Below are 24021 nucleotides of genomic sequence, written 5' to 3' on the forward strand. Positions count from 1 at the left end.
TTTTTTTCATTTAATTAAATTGTCATTTAATAACGTTTCATCTTTCCAATTTAGTCCTTAGCCTTTTTTTTTTCTATGGATGAGTCATACCAAAATATCTACATACTTTCTTTAATGGTCTAATTACCATATAAGGACCTTAAGTTTTGAATTCCATAGCTATTTAATCCTTATAGCTACTAGAATTCAACTTTTGCATTTTATGCGATTTGGTCCTTCCCGTAATTAAACACATATTCGGTAAAATTTTCTTATCAAAATTTTCACATGACATTTCTAATATAGTACGGATCATATATAAAATAAAAATAAATTTTATTTTCGGCTCGAATTTGTGGTCCCGAAACCACTGTTTTAATTTTATCGAAATTGGGCTGTTACATCCCCGACTTCCCAAAATTACCTAAGAATTTTTGCCTTTTCAGTCAAAAACCTTAAACACTTTCAAAATACCCAAAATCCTAAACTCTAATAAAAAAGCTAACCCTAGAAGAGAGAATTAAAAAATGCGTCCAGCTGAACACATTTTCCAACAAACCGACTTATATCCCCAATTAAATTTAAAATTAGCTAAAAACCCAAATTAAAAAAAATGGCCTATAAACCTTATCTTGCCAGAATTGAGGCATATTGTGATCTATTAATTACTAATAATTATCCAAAATATAAAGATAGATAAAAATGGTCTTTGGTGGCCTTGAAGGGAACAATGCAAGAATAAGGGCTCCTTTGGATTCAGAAGAACCCTTGTTTTACCACGTTTTGTATGTTTTTTGTGCAATCTCATCACTACAATGTGTTTGAATTATTACGTTTAAAAATTTTGATGGCACCACACTTTACTTTTCTCACTGGACCTTTAAGGGCCAATAGAAAAAAAGTGAAGTTGCGTTTACAACTTAAATTACATTTTTATCTTTTGTCTTTACTAACATGCTCTTTCGTTTTCCAGTACCAGCATTTTTTTAATGTTCTTAGTAAGAGATATACATATAAATTTAGATCATTAATTATATAAAAATAATATCAATATATACATTAATAGAATCATAAAATAATAAATATAACTATGTAAATAAATTAATAATTAATTGAATTTTAATATAAAATAATATGGTAATATTTTGAGTGAATTAAATTTTATACTTTAAAATATTGAATAAATTAAAATACTATAAAAATATGAAAAATATAAATAATTGAATGTTGTTTTGTTAAGATTTAATTCGTATAAATATATAGTGATTATATATATTAATCAATATAAAATGATTTTAATAAGTTAATATAAATATAACTCTAATATTTTCTAAGATTCATTTAACGTTAACATTAACATTATTTTATTTTATTTTATTTTATTTTATATTTTATATTTTATTATTTAATATAAGTATGGTTTTAATATTTTTATATACACTTATTTTAATATAATATCTTTAAAAATCATTTTTTATTTTTCCTCACCCCCATCACAATGTTTATATCTAAACACGTATTATCATTGTTTTTAATCTTACAAAAAAAGTCTCACTGTCGGTCTAAAAGAAACATAACTTGTTAATTTCACCTCACAGGGGTTTTCTTTTCAGCAGGCACACAAGCAGCAAGAATTATTGAATCAATGTATTGGATTGGTAATGATAACAAAGCATGGAAGAAAATATGGGCGAAAGAAAAAGAAAATCAATAAAACTGAGCCTGAGCTGGGTCTTCAAATACACATATATAATGAATTAGCTGCTTACTCTCTCTCTCTCTCTCTCTCTCTCTCTCTCTATATATATTATATATATATATATCACTAGCCAAGTACTGAAAAAGTGAATTTTCATCTCCATTTTCCCTCCCCTCCATAAACAGCTTAAAATTGGAGCCACCTAGGGGTAGTCTTCAATATGCCAATTGCTATAACAAATAAAATGGTTGTGAGTAGACTCTAGAGAGGTAACCATCACCTAAGAGGCTGCTGCGTATCCATCACGATGTGCCTTTTGCCATCGCCATGCAATCTGTAAACTTTCCTGGAGATCAGTAAGCTGAGCTGTCCAATTCAGCTCACGCCTGATCTTAGTTGGATCACTAAACACTTCAGCATAATCTCCAGGTCGGCGGGGCAGATAGTCAACTTTGATCTCCACCCCAGTGGCTTTCTTACATGCTTCCACAAACTCCTTCACTGATCTACCTCTTCCAGTGCCAACATTGTAGATTCCCACTTCACCGGGCTTTGCCTTTTTAAGAGCTTTCACATGAGCATCAACCAGGTCGGTAACATCAATATAATCACGTATGCAAGTCCCATCATGTGTTTTGTAGTCTGTTCCCTTGACCTGCATGAAAATCCCAATAACCAAAATAAAATTACCACAAAGCCCCATCGTGCCCTTTGTTCACTGAAATCATTTGAAACATAAAGGCAAAACCATGGACATGTTGGATGACAGGTGTGATAACTTGTAAAGTTACAAGAATAAACAAACATGCAATAAGCACATACAAAGCACAGTTGTAATAAATAATACAGAGTTAATTTATCATATACACTACATGTAGTTTTTCACTTGAGAAAGGAACCATTGTTAAACATGTGAAATGACTGAATTCTTCACCCAGATCTTTCAAATCGTCCATGAGCTCCAAGATCTAACTAAAGTATTAGGCAGATGCTTGCAAAGAGGATGTCACCATAAAAGAAAATAAAATTAAATACATAATGCATCTGGCTATACAAAATCATCTACAACAAACTTGTTTCAAGGAAAAGATGAAAATGTAGGCATTATATGTTCACAGAAATTTTTCTATTGGTTGTCAAACCCCAGAGTCACTTATATATAATTTTGATAATGAACTTTTTTTTGTTTTCACACAAAGAATCAACAATTTGATTGCTTTCATGTTAGATCATCACTTCAGTAGACTTATTTGCACTTCCTCGTATGTAGAAAGAGAATAGCATTCTCAAAATTATGCAATTTTACATCAACAATATATTGCACAGGCCTTCAAGAAAGCTCGCTGCTGCTACTCTCCAAGTTTTAAAAATTAAAATCAGAACATTGAATTGGATCTGCACCATTTTTGGTGTTCACAATCTTCCTAAAATATGTCAAACTATTATCTAGGTTGCCTGTATATGACTAGTAGTTTACTTCTTGACCCCAGGTGAAGCTGGAAGTACGAAGCAATCATTAAAGAATCAAAGTGAAGGGATTAAAGGAATAACACACCTTTAGACCAGGAATAACACCATGTGCTGCATCAAAACAAGCACCTGAAATTCGTCCATGCTCACGCAACTCAGGTTTGGGAGCCTCACCTAATCTTCCTTCAGGATCTGATCCAATCACATTGAAGTATCTAAAATTTACCAAAAATATATTAATCATAACTGCTGCAAGTTTTTAATCTGTAAAAAGGATAAATAAAAAGAAGAGCATATTGTTGGACTATTAGTAGTTGTGGTCAGAACTCTACACATTGAATATGATACTAGAAGTCCTTCTAGGCCTACAAAGTTCATCAATACTAACTTCATAATTACAATAATCTGAACTCAGCCACCTTCTAAGGTTTCCTTGTAATCTAGAACTACAAAATACAATAAAAACAGGAATAGGTAGACCTTCCATGTCTATGTCTTATCTATGCAGAAGTTGGCTGGAAGAACAATGAGAACTTATCAATTAACGTCCTCCAATGGGAAAGTATGAAGATCTAACATACTTAGTTTTGGTTTAAGGCCTGGAAGACTTATAGGATTTTGGTGAGTTACTAAAATTATGCACATTGAGAAAAAAACAAGTAACCTAAAAGCTTCTAAAGTAAACTAAAAAAAAACCTTAGGATCATTACTGCCATGTCTGAGTTCTTAGAGTAATCCAGGATGATATCCTCTGCCATCTTCTTAGCTTTTCCATATGGATTGATTGGAACCTGAGTTGGTTCCAAAACAAAGGTCAGTTGCCTTGTAATATAACTCTATATTAATCAATAAGTTGATAAATGTTGATCACTTAATCTTTGGCCCCAAACAAAAAAATAGCAAAATGGTTAAGCATAAAACCAAGTTTGCAACTTGCCTGTGGGGTTTCTTCAGTGATTGGCATCTTTTCAGGCTCTCCATATGTGGCACATGTACTAGAATATATCAAAGTCCTAACATCATGTGCAGCCATTGACTCTAAGATCACCAAGGTGTTTGAAGTAATGTTGTGATAATACCTAAAATTCATGGGAATATATATACCATAAAGAAGATAATTTCAAGATTAATTTAAATCATATGAAAACTTCTCAATCAAAGACTGAGAAGTTGATTTTAAATGTAAAAAACGATGATTTTTAATAACTTAGTTAATGAAAATATATGAGAAATAAATTCAAAATGTGCAAATTCTGTTCTGAAATGTGAAAATGAAGTTGATTCTGATATAATTGCCCAAGTAGACAAGATGAGAACTAGTGGGATATAGATGGCATGCCATTACGAAATACTTAGCACTCTCTCTGTTCTGACATGGCACTTCGGTGTCGCTTTGTTCTGATTAAGCACTTGAGTGCTATTCTGTGATGACATGGCACTCTGGTGCTACTCTGTTCTGTTATTGCACTTCAGTGCATCCCTATACTATTTCCGTATGTCCTAAGTGTTCTGTAAAGTCTACGTTGGGCGACCATTGAATGATAAAAGACAAAAATAAAGCTAAGAATAATATGACAAGATTATGTGTTAGTGATGGAATGATAATTAAAGAAATTATAATGATTGAGTTATAGTATGGGGATACTAATACTAAATTGTTCTATACTTATTTGCTATAATGCTATTGAACTATATTTCATTTATTTAATTAAAGGTAAGTTTAATTCTAGTTGTACTCACTAAGCTTTCACAAGCTTACCACGTTATTTTTAACGCATAGGTAAAGATGTGAAGTGAGGATTTATCGAGCATCAGTCTCTTCACATCTCGTCACACCCCAAGAGCTTGGAGAAAAGTATGCTATCTCCACTATTTTTGTTTTAAGTATATGGCATGTACATAGGTGAATGTTTATGTAAGTAATAAGGAACTAATTGATTCCCACGCTTGATTTTGACGTGTTTTGGTGAGTAAATATAAGGTATTATTTGGTATATGAGTTATGGTTTGTGCTTGGAATGATTATGAATGATTTTGGTATGGTTTGGATGTGTTTGAAAACAGAATTTTTAAGCCCCCTATCCCAAGGTCTCAAGACATGTGAATTGCGTCTCGAGACATACAAACTTCAAAGCTAAAAGTCTACAATAACTGAGTCGTGTCTCGAGACATAAAGGACTTTGTCTGGAGACATGCACTCACTTGTCTCGAGACAGGGCAACATCGAAGCTGAACTTCTACAATGCCATGGCAATGTCTCAAGAAATGTAGGCCTCAGTAATAAGGTCTTGAAATCATTATTAATAGTCTAATTATGTTCCTAAAATGTAATAAGGTCTTCAAATCATTATTAAAAATTCAATTTAAAAGCATTTGAAATCGTAAATGTATGTTCAGTGTTAAATGTAACATTCGTTGCTCGAGTTCACTCGGGTAAGGAGTGTTACAATGAAGACATTTGAATGGTAATGGTATCAGTGGCAGTGCCAGACTGCCAGTAATTTAGTGAATAGCAGCGCCAAAGGTTGTGGCTATATGGTACAGTTGGTTAGACAGAAGCACTCAGAAATAAAACAACAATCAAACCCCAGGACAATCCCTTTTTCATCTCAAACTGTTGGGTTAAGCATAAGAAAGGACCCTAGACAAGTCTAAGGCTTTATACGTGGAAGACACAATGTATCAAGCATACTTAGTGGAAAAAATTCATCTATAGGTCCACATAAACAAAAGGAATCCAACTTAAGTTTTTCTTTCGAAATGTAGTGACCTAGAATAGCTCTTCCCTGAACTGCTCTTTGACTGATGGAAATTTATTAGCTTCAGTTCTAGTGCTCTCATAAATCATGGTAAGGTCAGGTAACAAAGCTTAAATTATTTGTGAAATAGAATGGACCTTAGAAACTGGTATCCTGCCATGTAATTTATAAACAAGGGTACAATTAAATAGGCAGAGTTGCCATCAGCAGGACCAATGAAACAATACACTCTTTCTACTCATTTCATGGTACTACAGCACAGTTGGGTTCATCAACTAAATAAGCACTTGTCAAAATATCAATGGAAAAATAGCAAAATGTGCAATCTACCTCACAGCTCATCTGATCTATATTAACTCAGCCAATTATAAATTATGAAGAAGCTAAGGAAACTTACTTGAGAGGATCAAGTGTGCTTTCCCCAACATATGCAACAGCTGCAAAGTGCATTACAGCGTCAAATGCATTTTCTGAAAATATTTTGTTTACCTATAAAATCAAGGAAACACAGTACACCACATCCACATTTAAATGCATTAAATTGATAATTTTGAAAAATAATAATCATATCAAATTTCAAGAAAAGGATACTGCTTTTGCATCCCCCAAGTCAGCATAAACGAATTGAAGCTGTCCGGGCTCCGGAAATAATTTTTGTAGAACCTTGACAGCACCTATGTTTCCACGTGAAAGATTGTCCTGCAAGAGAGGAAACTTCTTCCTTAAAACCAGGACTAATCACTATGCAAAACAACTGAAATATAAGGAATCCTGAATTATACCACAATAGTTACACGGTATGACTCCTTCAGAAGTCGTAAAGCAGCATGTGAACCAATATAGCCAGCACCACCAGTTACAAGAACATGTGTTACACCTTCTTCATGTTCGGAGAACTGGAATGACAAAAGTCAAGAATGGTAAGAGATTTCAGAAGTTGTAACACTATATAACTACAAAACAACTGGACTGATTCCAAGTGTTCATATAAAGTAGCATCAATTATGTTTTTTCCTCAACTAGAAGGGAAGATGTTAACCACATTCGAAGGCCAAAGGACAAATCCACCATCAAGTGAACAGTTTGATGAAATAAGCCAGCAGCAGGCAACGACAACATGCAAGGATGAATCTTATGGACAATAGCAAAGGGTCCAGCTATAATTGCTAGTGAAGCCCCAGAAATATAACCACATATCAGAACTAACTTAACAATTTAAAGAAAATCAAATAAAGAAAAAAAGTCTTATTGACAATGTCAGTTGTTCTTCAATTGTCAAAGTAACCAAGATATCTGCACTGGAAAAATGCGGCACAATCTTTTGATAGATTGAACCTGGTATTATAGAATCACTATGCCCCATTTTTTCTTGTGATAGAGAGAACAAATATTGCATATTAACTTCGGTATAGCATTATAGAGAGGGAAGAGAAAACCAGAGAACGAATTGAGTACATACCCGACTTAGAGTGTTGAAGTTTGGGGATTGCTTGAGCATGATAATGCATAAGGCTGTAAGGGTTGCAGCCATAAGGATTTTACCTACAAAATTGCTCTTCCTCTTGGGATCAGGATATTCCATTCCTGCAATAAAACACAAACAACAAAATTAAATTTACAGAACAATTTTCTTTTTCCAATTTTATATCATCATCAGCTCTGCTCTGCCTTAAAATGTAAGCAAGTCATATATCATAAATAACTTGAGAAAAAATTGAATATATAATTTGTTTTCCACACTCGGCAACAAATAGTTACTACAATTTTAAAAAGTAAACAAGTATTTTCAACAAAATTCTCAGCAGAAGATGGTTTGATTATCCAAATTTCAAATGAATGGGTAAAGTTCAAACTTTTTAAATGAAAATGGGAGGATTAAGTTCATCATAAGTAATAAGAAATGAAAGCGCATCGAGATTATATAAGAAAATGAACCAGAAATGGATTAGAACTTAGAAAATGAAGTTGAGAGAAAATGTTACCGGACAACGGCATGGATCTAGTAGACCTTGGCTGGCTTCTCCCTCTTGCAAAATTTAGCATTTGAAGAAAACTTCTTGTGATATGAACACAATTTATGTTTCAATTTCAAGGATCAATCAAAGAGCCTTCCTTGGAAATGGCTTTGTGGCAAATCTGCTCTAAAAACAAAAACAGAAAAAGGTTAACAACGATTACAACATTTCTTAAAACATGAGAGAATCATAACATATACAGAAAATTGGTAAAATAAAGAAACAAAAATCAATTATATATGGACCATCCATTGAATTCAGAAAATAGAAAGGACACCACAAAAGGTTGAATTCGAAAATTATAATAAATTTAAATGGAAAAAAAAAAAAGAAGCCAGGATCATTTTCATATTACATTTCAAATTCCTATAATCACAGACAGAAGAGAACTTGAAATTCAAGATCCAAAAAAAAAAAAACAAATAGCAAGTAAATAAGAAAATAAAATAAAAATTAAAGAGATGAAAATAATAAAAATAAATAAATAAACACATTTGCAATTCTTTGTCAGAGCACGTTTGGTCAAGCAGTAGAATAAAAAATTATTAATACAAAAAAAACAATACAATTAGACAATTAAACATTTAATTTTACTTTGATTAATCAGAGACAGACCCAGTTAAGAAAATAAAGCTAGAATCTGAAATCACCTAGGCAAAGAAAAAGAATCCCACCAAAGAAATGTGACCCTATTCTCAAATGAGAAATCATAGAAAAGCACAAAACGAAAACCAGGACTTTCATGGCAGAGGCACCAAAGGAAATGGAATAAAAAGAAATTTACCAGAAAATAAAAACAAAAGAACATTAATGAGACTTTGAAGAAGGCCAAGAAAAAACAAAAGAAAAAACAAAACAACGGAAAAAGGCAAGGGAAAGAGGGATGAACTTGGCATCAGCAAAAGGATCTAAACATCACATTTGTAATACATGCAAATATGTAATGCAAAGAAACTTTAGAATAAATTAAAAGCAAGAAAGAACCCAGCCACGATGATTGAAAACGTGAGAGAGAGAGTAAACGTAAAAAGGCAAGGCAAGGCGAGGCAAGGCAGCAGAGCAGGTCCCTCCCTCCCTGTCTTAGGGCCTCACTGCGTACGTTTCAAATATAAATACTTGACATCTTTTCTACACTGAGAGGGGGAGACCAACAACAGTTGTAAAAGGCGGAGCACACCATTTTACAAAAAAATTTAATTACATAATAAACAAATTTTGATGTAAAGGCACTTCTAATTTTATTTATGAAAATAGATTAATTTTTTCATTATTTATCGGAAACGGCCGAAAACTACAAGATACGTTCATGTGGGAGCGTTTTTTTGAGAAATTTCAATAAATTTCATCCCTAAGGCAACGATTTTGCCATGTCAGCACAAAACGCTCTGATGTGGACTTGCTTTGCTGATGTGGCAAAATTGTTCCTTCAAGGACGCAACTCGTATTTTTTTTTTCAACAGTCATTTAAAATTTTAGTTGGGCATCTAACGATAAAAAAAAAAAAACTATAAAAAACCCCTCCTATTTTTTTCACACAACATTTCTTCCAAATTTCTCAAAAAATCTCTCAAATTTCTCTATAAATCTCTCAAAGCTCTTTTTAATTAAATTAATTTCTTTAATTTTTTTAAATTAGTATTTTTTTTATAATTTCAAAAATATTTGATTGGGTTAGCAATGGCCAGGGAATTAATTCGTCTCGATTATAAACATATCTATATCGAACAAATGAAAATGGTAAGGGTTAATTTTAATTTTTTAATATTATTTAATTATATTTTCATTTATGTAATTTTAATTAATTTTTATTTTATAATTTTTTGTAACAGTCTATAAATCGGGTTTACAATGTTATATTCGTAATATATCTAGAGTCCTCCATCATCATTGATAGAAAACTACTTGAGGGAAGCGGGTTTTTGGCACGTGGCTAATATAGACCGGGGTTGCAAGTTGGACCCGAAATTCATTAGTGCATTAATAGAAAGGTGGAGACCCGAGACGCACACATTTCATCTTCCATGCGGAAAGTGTATCATCACTTTAGAGGACGTGCAGTTACAACTGGGATTGCCAGTGGATGGATCCGTACTCACAGGGTCTGTTCAATCTACTGATTGGGGAGCAATATGTTACAATCTTTTAGATGCAATTTCAAATAATATTTACGGAGGTTGGATTGAGATGGGCTGGTTACGAGACACATTCCCAGAGCCGGGGAATGATTCGACTGAAGTAGAAAAAATATGATATGCTCGGGCATACATCCTTGAGATGATTGGAGGTTATTTGATGCCGGACTTGTCACGAAACCTCGTACATCTGAGGTGGCTGTTGAAACTCATTGAGTTTAGAGCAGCTAGCGAACTTAGTTGAAGGTCTGCCGTGTTGGCAACATTGTACCAGGAGATGTGCAGGACGATGCTACTAAATAAAGTCAAAATCGAAGGTTGTCTATCACTACTACAATCATGGGCTCGGTTTTGCTTTCCATTTTTACGTCATCGAGTGAACCACCCATATACATTCTCAATTATAACGAGGTAAAATTTATATTATATTTTACAATTATTACATAGATTTAAAATATAATTTTACGCTAAAAAATTATTTAATTAGGTGGAACCATTTGACAAGTTTATGTTGGAATACCTACCGCTCTTGAAGATATACGGCTTCTATTAGACCAACGGTTGAAAGCGCATGTAAGTATTAATAATATATATACATAACATAGTCGTTTTATATTTAGTATTTAATATTATGTATATAACTAATATTTTTATCATGTTCATATAGTTTCAATGGACACCATATGAGGATTCAGCAATTCGGGCAGTAATTCTGGATGAATTCTTTTAAAATCCGAACATTTGGCATGTTAAGGTCCCATTGGTCAACTATACTACTGTCGAGATGCACCAGACGAATAGAGTGTTGCGGCAATTTAGATTTCGACAGCTGATTCTCGTGGCACCCGAAGTGCTCAATGATGAGCACAAAATTGACTTATGGCAATCAAATACGAATTGGCCGGTATTCTTCTCGGAATATATCAAAATTTGGGAAAATTAGTTTGATCATATACCTATTCGCGAACCGATCATCGTTCCAGAGTTAGTGTGCTCGCCAGATTACATGCCATGGTTTAGGATCCATGGCAAGCCATATTTGCTATCGGGAGAGCAGAGACGTAGGCAAATCCGTGTCGAAAAGGAACGACGGAACCCTTTAAATCCAAGGAGAATGGATGACAGCACAGGCCCATCAACAACACCCACACAATCACCGGGCCGCCTCAAGCGACAACATCCACACCACAGCCCTTTCAGATTATGCTAGGTGCGTATCCTAGTCCTTATATGTATCCTAACTCTTATATGTTTCCTTTTTCCAGTCCTATGCCAGGTTGAAATGTATGGCCCGATGCATCTCCTTTTTCGATGACTCTGACTTAATCGACGATATATAAGTCATCATCGTAGGAGGGATTGCACGAGGTACCGTTGGGGAGCTCATCTTATTACCAATCCCCATCGCCTTATGGGATTCAAACATCTCCGCCGTGGGTGATGCAAACACCTTCGCATTCTTTATTCTATTAAGGTGGGTTATCCTCCCAACACCCACAACCAGAACAACCACAACCCTCGCCGGAGCAACCACAACCCCCGCCGAAAGCTAAACCAAGGAGGAATCAAATAGATAATAATCAACCACCCCATGTGGCACTGATTCCGACCGACACATACATTGATTTTTTTAATATATTTGTACAAACTATTTTTATATTGTTTCATTTAATAAAATAAAAGTTGTTTTGAATATTTTAATAGTAAATTATTTTTATCTTTTTAATAAAATAGAAGTTCTTTTGAATAAGGCAATAGAAATAATACAACATAATTTTATTACAGCAATTATCACCTATTTCAATTTGAACATGTTCAAATTGTATAACCTGGATTTCTACACCATCCGCACAACTTCTGCTGGTTTGTTTTTCCCAGATATCCATATTATTACGTATTCTACTCAAGCAAGGTCGACCTTTTAGTTTGCGACGCAATTCTGTATTCGGTAACAACTTAAATGGAGCAAGCAATACAGACGACCACTTATATTCATCTAGGATCGGTAGGAATACGTGTCTCCACACATTGTACATGTATTCTATTTTGTACACCTCGTCAACATATCTCACGGGATCCAAACGGAGGTTCTGACAAGTTGCAATTGCATGAGCGCGTGGATAGCAAAGTGCGTCAAACGTCCCACAGTCGTAAGTTCTATTTATCAGGTGTACACGATATTGCTCACCGGTAATACATTAGTTTGGTCTGTCGAACTCCATCAAACAAAACTATAGGTTGATGCGATCATGACGCACTGTATGCATGGTGTTGGCCAGCGTCTTCGCCTTGTTAATTTCTTGCAATACCTTCCGCCACCATACATGGCCTTCTTGCATTTGGCCTTTATAACACAGTGCTCGCTTTGGAAATAGTGCCGCCAAATAGAAATATATCTCTCAAACAACTGAAGTTATTGACAAATGACGTGCTCCTTTTATAACAGAATTTATGCATTCAGCTAAGTTTGAGGTCATATGACCATATCGTAAGCCGCCGTCATATGATTGTGTCCACTAACCGAAAGGTACGTTACAGAAGTAGTCTGCGCCTTGTTTGTTAACTGGGAGAAATCGGTTGTTGTAGTATGTAGGGCTCGTTTCAAGGTCTGTTATACAACTTAGGACGTACCTCTCCAGCACTTGACACCACTGCCACACATCATTATAAGAAGCGTCCCACCCACTATGCATCTTTTCCAACGCCTTACGTTTAGCTATCCAAGCCTTGTGGTAAGAGGGCATGTGCCTCAATTGGCTACGAATATTGGCAATTAAGACCAACACAGAAGTCTTGAGATTTGCCTTCACTATCGGTAGAATTAAGCTAGCTATCATATTTGAATCCATCTTGGGATAATCTTGTGAAACACCTGTCAACGAAGTATGTTAAATAATGCAACATTAAGTAATAACAGTATTATTCAAAAACCCTAAACACCCAATGATAATATACTAACAACACAGGTATGTGGACCTTTGTACTTTTTTATCTCCTACAAGCCTATCTTTTTCCTAATTGAAGCTATGATTTTCCATGAACATGTACCATCTTACACTATACACTTGGCCTCGAACTTTTTAAATTTGGATTTAACCATGTTGCTGTTAACCCTGTTCATGATGCTATGTTATTTCAATGCACCAAGAAAACTATGCTTACTGGAAAACTTCTTACCAACTTCTAATTCACTCGAATCTAATGACAAACTTATACAGTCACGCCTTCTGTGTGGTAGATCTAAAAACTCCAACGCATCATCTGCCGATAGATTGGCATTATGCATGTGGGCTGGAGGTGAGTACGTCCTGAATTGTGATCTTCTTCTTCTTCATCTGAACCCCCTTCAACGTCTTTAGGTTCAGTTGGAACATGTTTTGGTTTAGAAAATAATGCAACTTTTGCACCATCGGGGCTGGGCTCTCAAGGTGGATCCACATCGACTCATCATCCAACCTACCATCATCTGCAATGTACTATGTCCCCTCACCGGTGGACGTCGTAGAGAGTACATCATCCCTTCTTGTGGACGTTTCGTAACATCCCCAATCAGATGTAGATTGCTAACCACTAAAAGTTGATGTAATTCGCCAGTACGTATTTTTAGCATCGAACATCGGCCCATCGAGGTGCAAGTTCCATCCACTAACCGAGTCTCGTGCAGGAGTTGTATATTCCATACTACCACCAAGCAAGGACGCTTCCGTGTTCTGTCTCCCACTAACAGAGTGTCGGGTAGGGGTGTATTCCTCTCGAATAGCAATAGATATTGAAGTCGCAAATACTTCATTTGGCGATGAAAATTGTACATATAACTCAAGATATAATGATCCACAAGCGAGATGAGTCTGCACCATTGCCTCCAAGCTACGACCATCTTTGATATCAAATGAGTCATATGTCACAGGATCAACCGAAACACAAAATTGATACTTAATAGAAGAAACTCTCATTAGCATCGTTCCGAAGATTTTGTGCGTAATTCTTTTATGAAGTTCTGTTAAATTATGTTCTGGTTAAAAATCAGTCGCGTTGTGTTTTTGATAAAAAAACAATTTCGTTCTTGGTATCACGGACCTCACCATCATAGTAAATAATAGCAACAATACGTTCACTCATCTTTAATTTCTATTCTGCTTAGTCTCTCTAATTTTTCTTGCTGTAACTTATGCAACCTGAGAATGAAATTTGGCCCATTTTTAGCCAAAGGCCAGACATGAACTACTGTAGAAAAAGAGCGTCCACGTGGGAGCTTTTTTCAGTAATTTTGCTGACAGTGCATCCTGCTTAAAGTGTTTTTGATACTATTTTTTCAAAACTGGCTTCTCAAATTATTTTTTTAGGAACTACTGTAGAAAAAGAGCGTCTACGTGGGAGCTTTTTTCAGTAATTTTGCTGACAGTACATTCTGCTTGAAGTGTTTTTGAAGCTATTTTTTCAGAACCATCTTTTCAAAATTATTTTTTCAAGAACTACTGTAGAAAAAGAGCGTCCACGTGGGAGCTTTTTTTAGTAATTTTGCTGATAATGCATCCTGTTTGAAGCGTTTTTGACATTTTCTTTTCAGAACCGTCTTCTCAAAATTAATTTTTCTGAAACTACTGTAGAAAAAAAAAAACAAAATCCTTATTGTCAATATAATTTTTTCTAAACCCTTAACCTAAACACAAAATTATTTTTTAAAAAAGCTGAACCCTAATTTAATTAATTTTTAAAAACTCTAAATCCTAATTTAATTAATTTTCTTAAAACCCTAAAACCTAATTTAATTATTTTAAAAAACTCTAAATCTTAATTTTTTATTTTTAAATTCTTAACCCTTAAATAAATAAAACCCTAAATTATTTTAACAAAACTCTAACACTACAACCCTAAAACCTTAAACTCACAAACCCTAAGGACTAAACATGCAAATAACCCTAACCCTAACCATAATAATCAAAATGAAAGTTCCAAAAAATTAAATGACCAACTAGACTGTTTACCCTAATATTTTCTATACCATATTTAAATTTAAATTTTTTTACCATTTTACCAATAAAGGCCCATTTCCAACTTTATTTACGGAAGTGGGCCAAATTTTTCATTATTTACCGGAAAGGATCGAAAACTACAAAATGCGTCCACGTAGGAGCATTTTTGGGGGAAATTTCAGCAAATCGCGTTCCCGAGGGAGTGATTTTGCCATGTGGACACATTTTATAGTTTTCGATCCTTTCCGATAAATAATGAAAAATTTGGCCCACTTCCGTAAATAAAATTTAAAATGGTGGTCAAAAACTTTAATTACAAACATGGTATAGAAAATATTAGGGTAAACAGTCTAGCTGGTCATTCAATTTTTTGGAACTTTCATTTTGATTATTGTCGTTACAATAATTTATCATTTTGGTTATCCATCCGTTGTCTCAATATCCTTTAATCAATCATTATTGATCAGTATTTTGCATGTAATAAGGTAAGTATTTTAAATTTATTTACCCCTATTTTTACCATATGTAAAAGCCCTAACCCTAAATCATTTTTTTTCATAAGCTTCATTTTTTGCCATTAGAAAAAGAGAACAGGGAATGAAATTGAAGCTTCAACGCCCAAGTATGGAGTTACCCAATGCAATCCCAGTGTGCTATTATGGCTTGTGAGCTTCCTTATGGATTTCGTGGTCAAATGGAGACTTGGGGAGAAGGTTTTTCGACTGTGAAAATTACAGGCATCTATTTAAGCATTCTTGTATTTTTTTTAAATGGTTTGATCCTCCATTGTGTCCACGTTCAAGAGCTTTTCTTGTTCGTTTATTAAGATAAGATATATGGAGAGGGAAAGAATGAATGAGCATTGTATATGGGTATTTTGACGGTGGTACTGCTTTTTTGCTTTTGGGTGGTGAAATGATGAAGATAATGTGGATAATTTTGTAGAATTTCAGTTAGGTCTCCATCTTTATTTGGTTTTTTTTCTTGGTTTAGGGTTTAAAAAAAGTTTAAATGTTAATAGGTAATTTTAGATAAGTAATGTTGAAGTATGAGTTTTGTAATTTATGAACTTATTTTAATGTAGTATCAATTTTGTAAATATTCAAGTTGTTAGATTTTGGATTTAGAATTAATGAAAAATAGCATGGAAAAATATTCAAATGGAAAATTTTGATTATTTGACATTTTGCATTCATTTAGAATTCCATTCTAAATTGTATAGTGAAAACTTGGAGATGACTTAATATGCTGTTCAAGTTTAAATGGGTTAATATGATTGTGAAGAAAAAAATTAATATGTTAATGGTAATGAAGAAAGAAAATGGAGATGAATAATTGAGAAGCAAAATATTCTTTCATATGTATTATAATTCAATAAGTAACATTCAAAATATCCAAAATAAAAATGGTAGAAGTTACATAATAAATCAAAAGTTTGTACATCCTACCATTTTACATTAAATGTATCTTAAACCCTACAGTGATTAAACCACGAAAAATTTAGTCACAAATAACCAAAATTCAACCAAGTGACCACAATCAAGTGTTTAAAAAGAGAAAAGAGAATAAACAAAATGATTATAACAACCAATCACAATCATAGTAGCAGATCAGATACGATGGCAATCCAAATTATAAATGAAAGGTAAAATTAAAATTAAGAATGCTATTAGAGTAAATACTCACATCGAAGTTTAGGTGGTCTAGTAGCACTTGGAGGATTAGGTCTCCATCTAGTTAGAGCAAGTTTCAAATTTGGAGGTTCAATTGGAACAGCTACAGTAAATGGTTGTTGTTCGGGTGAAAAAGTAGCTGCTTGCTGTTTGGGTGGAGCAAATGTACAAATAAGTCCATTTCAGACTATTTTATCAGAAAAGACAAATAAAAATGTTCATCCTCTCATAAAAGAACAAGTAGTCTCAATACATGCAAATTATCAATAAAATGTCTCTCACATGTTAATTTTTAATAAATAACATGCACTTTTCATGATTATTTACTCATTGCCAATCAAATATGTCAATAAATAACACAAATGTAATCTCACTTAACAAACATTTACAACCATCTAAGTACATACAATTTTTGGTTTCCCTAATCTTGTCAAGGTAATTTAAAAAAAATCACAAATAGTAGAGAATAAACTCACAAACAGTTGAAGATAATTTCAAAAAAAAGAATCACAATAGAACATCACAAACAATCAAAGAGGGGTTTGGGAAAAAACACTACCTATAAACTTTAAAATGTATAGATATTTCAGCACTCTCTTATGAATAATTCATATAGATTTTGACTATATAAGTAACATTTTATGTGATTTTTCACTTTATTTTGTTATATTTTACTATTTCAATGGAATGTGTTAATTTAGTGAATTTTATGTTAAAATGCATGTTATTTTATTATTTTTGAGAATAATTGAGCTTTTTGAGAATAATTGGGCTAAGGAAAATGATGATAGAATTTTGGTAGTATTTGGGTCTTAGACAGGTACATGTTGAAAGATTGACAGTACAAACACAAACTTTAAAATAATATTAATCTAAAGTTAAAGTTGAGGAGGCCCAGTATTGTTCAAATTGGAAGCACAAAACCATTCCATTTACCCATTCTACCAAGAAATAAAATGGAAACAACCATTGCTAAAATTTGCAGTCCCTAACCACCCATTCAACTCCTAAATCTAACAAATTTTTCCTCAATATTCACTAAATAAAAATCAGCACATTTTTCTAATTGAAACAAGCCTTAGCCTTCCACCTTGCTATTAAAAATAGCATTAAAAAAACCATAACCTTTTAACCACTTATTCGCCGACCACATATAGAGGAAACCAGCTACCTTTTTTGCTAAAAATAGCAAGGAAAGACCCATTCTTCCTCAAATCAAGAACGACATTAAGGGGAAAAGGAAACAAGGTAACTTCATCAACTATAAGTAGGGACTTCATTCTCATTCAAGAGACACACCAATTTTGACACACAATTTTCTCATATTAAGTTTTTAGAGAAAAATGTTATTAAGTGTTATTGCCTTTCTCGTGGCTTGTTAAACACTTGAATTCTGAAAAATAATGCAATCACTTGCCAAAATGAGAGCAGCTAGGAGGATGACTTGAAGCCGTCTAGATGATTTTATCATAAAGATGATGAGGAGAGCCACTATGGGAAGCTGCAAGGAACAGCCGCAGATAACCCCTTATATTTCCTTTTCTTATTGTGAAATAGTCGTGGATTACCCCCTTAGATACTCTTCCCTTTCTTTCTCTTTACTGTTAATTATTGTGTTCTATGTCAAAAGACAAAATTGCATCTCATATTCATGTTTTTAATTTAATATGACATGACTTAATTTTGTTTATTCAAAATATATATGAATCTTGATTTGAATTAATTGGTTTTTGTTTTCTAAATATTTTGTGCAAATGATTATTTCATCCATTTAGGTTTAATTCATGATTATACTTGTAAATGTATGGCAAACATTTGTAGATTAATGAATTAATTGTTTAATCTGAGAAGAGATAATGGTAAATTGACAAAAGACCTAAATGGTGCATATCATGTTGATATCAAAAGATGATTGTTGTACGCATAAATTATGTAAATGCCCGAGAGGGTGATTTCTAAGTTAGTTTTGACATAGACATATGCTAATTAACTTGGGGATATAATAAGACTTTGAGAGAAGCCTATGCCTTAATTAAAATGGGTTTAATGAATTTTCATATTGCCACGATCCTTTCTTGATATTCTTTCTATGAATGCCAATAAGTTCTTGTTAAGTGAAATATTTATTTTAGCCTATTCATGTTGTATTATATTAAATCTTGTGTTTAATTCCTGTTGTGATTATTTTTTTGTAAGGTATGTTGTTTTATTTTGTGGGTATTTGATAATTGATTACACCATTAACTAAACAATTGACTTTTAAAAATTATATCTTCTTTTTATTTTGTTTAACCAAATTAATTAAAATTGACTTTACAAATAATTCACACAACAGTCCCTATGGAGACAATACTCTTTACTTACTATTTATTACTTGTACAACCATGTACGCTTGTACGTAGTCATGCAACACAAGTTTTTAGCACCGTTTTCGGGGACTATATTTTGTTGCTATTTGTGAAGATAATTCTTTTTTAGTTTGGATTATTTGTATTTTTGTTTTTTCAATTTTAACTTTGTTATTTTCGTGATTTTTCTAGGTTTATAAACATAGACCGGATTATCAATCTATTGCCAATTGACCCAGAAATTGAACGTACTTTTAGGTAAAGAAAAAAGGAATGGCTAACCCAAAGACAAGTCGAAGAAATGAATTAAGACCCAAGAGAAGACACAACTTGTAAAAATCAGGATCCGATCCTTGTTACTGATGACATAGATCGAGTGATTAGGTAGTATACTGTGCCTTTATTTAGTGAACTCAATCTAGGGATTGTAAGACCTGAGATTGATGTCCTTCAGTTCAAGTTAAAGCTAGTGATGTTTTAGATGTTGCAAATAGTGGGATGGTTTAGTGGGATACCTGTTGAAGATCCTCATTTGTATCTCCAATTATTTATGGAAGTAAATGACTCTTTCAAGTTACAAGGAGTATCTGAACATGCCTTAAGATTGAAGGTTTTCCCATATTCGTTGCGAAATCATGCACAAACATGGTTGAATTCCTTACTGCTCGATTTTGTTTCCACATGGCAAGAACTGGCGAAACATTTTTTGATGAAGTATTTTCCACAAAGTAAGAATGCTAAGCTTAGATATGAAATTACTATGTTTCAGCAATCCGATGAACAGTCCTTGTATGAGGAATGGGAACTGTTTAAAGAGTTATTACAAAAAAGCCCTTATCATGGTATTCCTCATTGCATTCAACTAAAAACTTTCCGTAATGGTCTCAACGCTCACACAAGAATGGTGGTAGATGTTTTAGCTAATGGAACTCTTCTTTCAAAGTCATACAATGAAGCATATGAGATCCTTGAAAGAATTTCAAGTAATAGCTACAAGTGGTCGACCCATCATCCAGCTATAGGAAGAAGAGTAGTAGGAGTTCATGAAGTGGACACTCTTACATCTTTAACTGCTCAAGTATCAACTACGACTTCCATGCTTAAGAATATTTCTGTGAATGGTTGCAACATTAACCTAACAGGTCAATAACGAAGTCAGTTCGAGAACACTGCATGTGTTTACTGTAGTAATGGTCACACATTTGAAGAATACCCATCAAACCTAGAATCTATCTATTACGTGGGAAACCAACATCAAAATAGGAATGGCCCAAGTCCACAATCAAATCACTATAATCCTTCATGGCAAAATCATTCTAATTTCTCCTAGAGTAATCAAGGGACAGGTTCAGGTAATTCCTATATGCATCATCATTCAAATCATTTGTCAAGTTATTCACAGATGTAAAACCTCAACCAACCGAGTTTTCAAATAGCTTGAAAAACCTTTTAGAAGTATATATGGCTAAAAATGATGCTACCCTAAGGAATCTAAAGAACCATATGGGATAGCTAATAAACTAAGAAACAAACCTTAGGGTGCTTTGCAAAATGATACAAAGAATCCTGAAGCACAGGTAAAGAATAGTGTTAAACTGTTACTTTGAGGAGTGGAACGGTGTTGGAACCAACAGTTGTTGAATCCAAATATGAGCCTATTGTTGTCCAAAATCAAAAGAAAGTTTAACTAAGAGTTGAATCTTCCACAAAGAATAATCTTGTTCCTATGATCCCCACTAAGGCACAACCATAGTAGAGTAGCCCTAAAAAATCAACACCTACGGTAGATACAGAACCAACACTACCTCTGAAAAGTTGTCCATTTAAGGTAAAAATTCCACCACCTCTTTACCCGTAGACATTTCAGAGGAAGCATCAAGAGGTACAATTTTAAAAATTCTTAGATGTACATAATAGTTACATATCAACATTTCGTTGCTAGAGGCTCTGGAACATATGCCGAATTATGTGAAATTCATGAAAGATATCCTCTATAAAAAGAGATGGTTGGGAGAGTTTGAGACAGTGGCTCTGACTAAGGAGTGCAGTGCATTCTTGCAAAATATGTTACCACCAAAGATAAAAGATTCGAGGAGTTTTACCATACCATGTGACATCGGTAATTCATATTGTGGTATGCCGTATGTGATTTGGGGGTAAGCATAAATTTGATGCCCATGTCTGTGTTTAGACAAATTAGAATTGGTGAAGTCAGACTAACAATGGTGACACTACAACTAGAAAACTGATCGATAACATGTCCTAAAGGAAAGATAAAATATATTTTGGTACCTGTTGATAAATTTATTTTCCCTACTAATTTTCTTATTTTAGATTTTGAAATAGACAAAGAAGTCCCTATCATTTTGGGAAGACCTTTCTTAGCAACCGAAAGAACATTAATTGATGTTTAGAAGAGAAAACTCACTATGAAAGTCCAAGACAATAAGGTAGCCTTTAATGTTTTCAAAGCTCTGAGATACCCCAATGTAGGAGAAGAATGTTCTGGTATGGATGAGACAGAATCGTTAGTTTCTACGAATGATTTGTTGAAACAACTCTTAGCACCAGGGATGCTAAGTTACAATGATGAAGATGAAAATCAAACTGAATTGGAAGCCGAATTGAAGGGATTCATTCTGCAACCCTATTTCAAATCTTTAGAGTTGAAATCTCATGAGTATAAGTAGTTGAAAGCTTCAACTGAAGAACCGCCCAAGCTAGAATTAAAGTTACTTCCTTCATATTTTAAACATGTTTTTCTGGGTAACTCTTCTACTCTACCTATGATTATTTCAGTTGAATTAACTGAGAATCAAGAAAGGAAGTTGATTAATGTCTTAAAAAAATTTAAGAAAGTAATCAGTTAAACGATAGCTGAAATCTGGGGTATAAGCCCATTTTTTTACATGCACAAAATCATCTTGATGGCCAAAGAAGGTTAAAACTAATCATAAAAGAGGTAGTTAAAAAGGATATCATCAAGTGGTTAGATGTGGGAATCATTTACTCCATCTCAAATAGCTCTTGGGTGAGTCCAGTCCAATATGTGCCAAAGAAGGTGGCATCTCAGTTGTAAAAAATAAAAATAATGAGTTGATTCCAACCAAGAAGGTTACATGTTGGAGAATTTGTATTGATTACCGATACAATCAGATTTTTGTAGCCTCAGAAGATTAGTATAAGACAACCTTCACATGTCCATATGGTACGTTTGCTTTCAAGCATATGCCTTTTGGTTTGTGTAATGCACTTGCTACTTTTCAACAATGTCTAATATTTATATTCACTAACATGGTTGAAAAATTATTGAAAGTGTTTATGAATGATTTTTATGTGTTTGGAGACTTTTATAACAACTGTTTAGATAATTTGGTCAAAGTTCTCAAATGATGCGAAGAGATGAACCTCGTTCTCAATTGGGAGAAATGTCATTTCATGGTGAGAGAACGCATTGTTTTGGGACACAGAATCATAAGATAAAGAATAGAAGTTGATAAGGAAAAGATAGATGTTATCAAGAAACTCCCACCCCTAGTGTCTGTAAAGGGCTTTAGGAGTTTTCTAGGACATGATGGGTTTTACAGGAGATTCATTAAAGATTTCTCCAAAATCTCCAAACCACTTTGTAAACTCTTAGAGAAAGATTTAATAATTATTTTTAACGATGATTTGTTTAACAAATTTTGAGGAGTTGAAGAAAATATTAATCTTAGCACCAATCATCATTACCCAAGATTGGAGTTCACCATTTAAATTGATGTGCAACACAAGCAACACAAGAGAGATGCAAAACCACAATTGATTCATTGGGTTTTGTTACTTTAAGAGTTTGATTTATAGGATCAAAAAAGAAGTAGAGAATCAAGTGGCAGACCATCTATCCAGGTTGGAACGATAAGATGATACCCATTCCTCAATTCCTATTAACGAGTACTTTCCAGATGAAAACATCTTTGAGGTAAGCCATTTCCATAATATTCTGTGGCTTGCTAATTATGCTAATTTTTAAGCCAATGGTTTAATGTCACTCGAATTGACATATGAACAAAGAAGGAAATTCCTTCATGATGTTAGATATTATTTTTGGAAGGAACCCTATTTATTTTAAAAATGTATAGACTAGATGATTTGAAGGTGTGTAGCCAAGAGTGAATTAGTCGATATTTTGTACCATTGCCATTCATCCCTGAGTATGGAACATTTTGGAGGGTCACGAACTACAACCAAAGAATTGCAAGCCAATTTCTTTCGGCCAAACTTGTTTGAAGATGCATATGCCTAAGTGAAGAAATGTGATTGGTGCCAAAGAGTCAGAAATTTTCCTAGAAGAAATAAGATGCCACTTACTAACATTCTTGAGGTAGAATTATTTGATGTTTGGGGTATTGACTGTCTAAGTCATTTTCCTTCTTCTTATGGTAATAGGTACATCTTGGTAGCCATCGATTATGTTTCCAAATGGGTGGAAGTCAAGGCATATCTGAATAATGATGCCAAGGAGGTGATGCGTTTCTTTCAAAAACATATATTCACGAGATTTGTGGCTCTCAAAGCTATAATTAACGATGAAGGTTCCTATTTCGTGAATAAATGGCTAAAGTGGTTGTTGGATAAATATAATGTAAAACATACAGTTGCTACAGCTTACTATCTCCAGACGAATGGCCAAGCTAAGTTTGCAAATAAAGAAATAAATGGCATACTTGAGAAAGTAGTGTGCCCAAACCGAAGAGATTGGTCCCAGAAACTTGATGAAGCTTTGTGGGCCTACTGTACGATATTTAAAACTTATTTAGGGATGTCTCCTTACAAATTACTGTATGAAAAAGCTTGTCATTTACCCTTGGAACTTGAATATAAGGCCTATTGGGCTCTTAAACAGCTCAATCTAAACTTGAAATCTGCCAGAGAGAAAAGGATGTTACAACTCAATAAGTTAGAAGAGATAGGATTTTTCTCTTACGAGAATG

At 33.7% G+C, this 24021-nt stretch overlaps 1 protein-coding gene and 1 non-coding gene across 8 annotated transcripts; both read right to left on the reverse strand.

Annotated features, from left to right (window-relative positions):
• Window positions 1–1666: 1666 nt before the first annotated feature.
• LOC108486166 (UDP-arabinose 4-epimerase 1-like) lies at window positions 1667–9126 on the reverse strand. Of its 7 annotated transcripts, none has more exons than XM_017790048.2 (10): window positions 8907–9126; window positions 7890–8043; window positions 7367–7491; window positions 6690–6803; window positions 6499–6606; window positions 6305–6396; window positions 4086–4227; window positions 3845–3939; window positions 3234–3363; window positions 1667–2333 (listed from the first exon to the last, which is right to left on the reverse strand). In XM_017790048.2, exons 2-10 carry the CDS (start codon window positions 7948–7950, stop codon window positions 1959–1961), a joined length of 1242 nt encoding a protein of 413 aa, XP_017645537.1. In that variant the 5' UTR covers window positions 7951–8043; window positions 8907–9126; the 3' UTR covers window positions 1667–1958. The 7 variants fall into 7 exon arrangements, with proteins under 7 accessions (XP_017645537.1, XP_017645536.1, XP_017645538.1 ...); XM_017790047.2 differs by having other exon boundaries at window positions 7890–8048; XM_017790049.2 differs by having other exon boundaries at window positions 7890–8048; window positions 8597–9126.
• A 10661-nt stretch (window positions 9127–19787) lies between these two features.
• LOC128294744 (small nucleolar RNA R71) lies at window positions 19788–19894 on the reverse strand. Its single transcript, XR_008285051.1, has one exon. It is a non-coding gene; the product is annotated as a small nucleolar RNA R71 (small nucleolar RNA).
• Between the last annotated feature and the right edge of the window lie 4127 nt (window positions 19895–24021).

The sequence above is a fragment of the Gossypium arboreum genome, chromosome 6 (genome assembly GCF_025698485.1).
Source record: "Gossypium arboreum isolate Shixiya-1 chromosome 6, ASM2569848v2, whole genome shotgun sequence".
NCBI lineage: Eukaryota > Viridiplantae > Streptophyta > Magnoliopsida > Malvales > Malvaceae > Gossypium > Gossypium arboreum.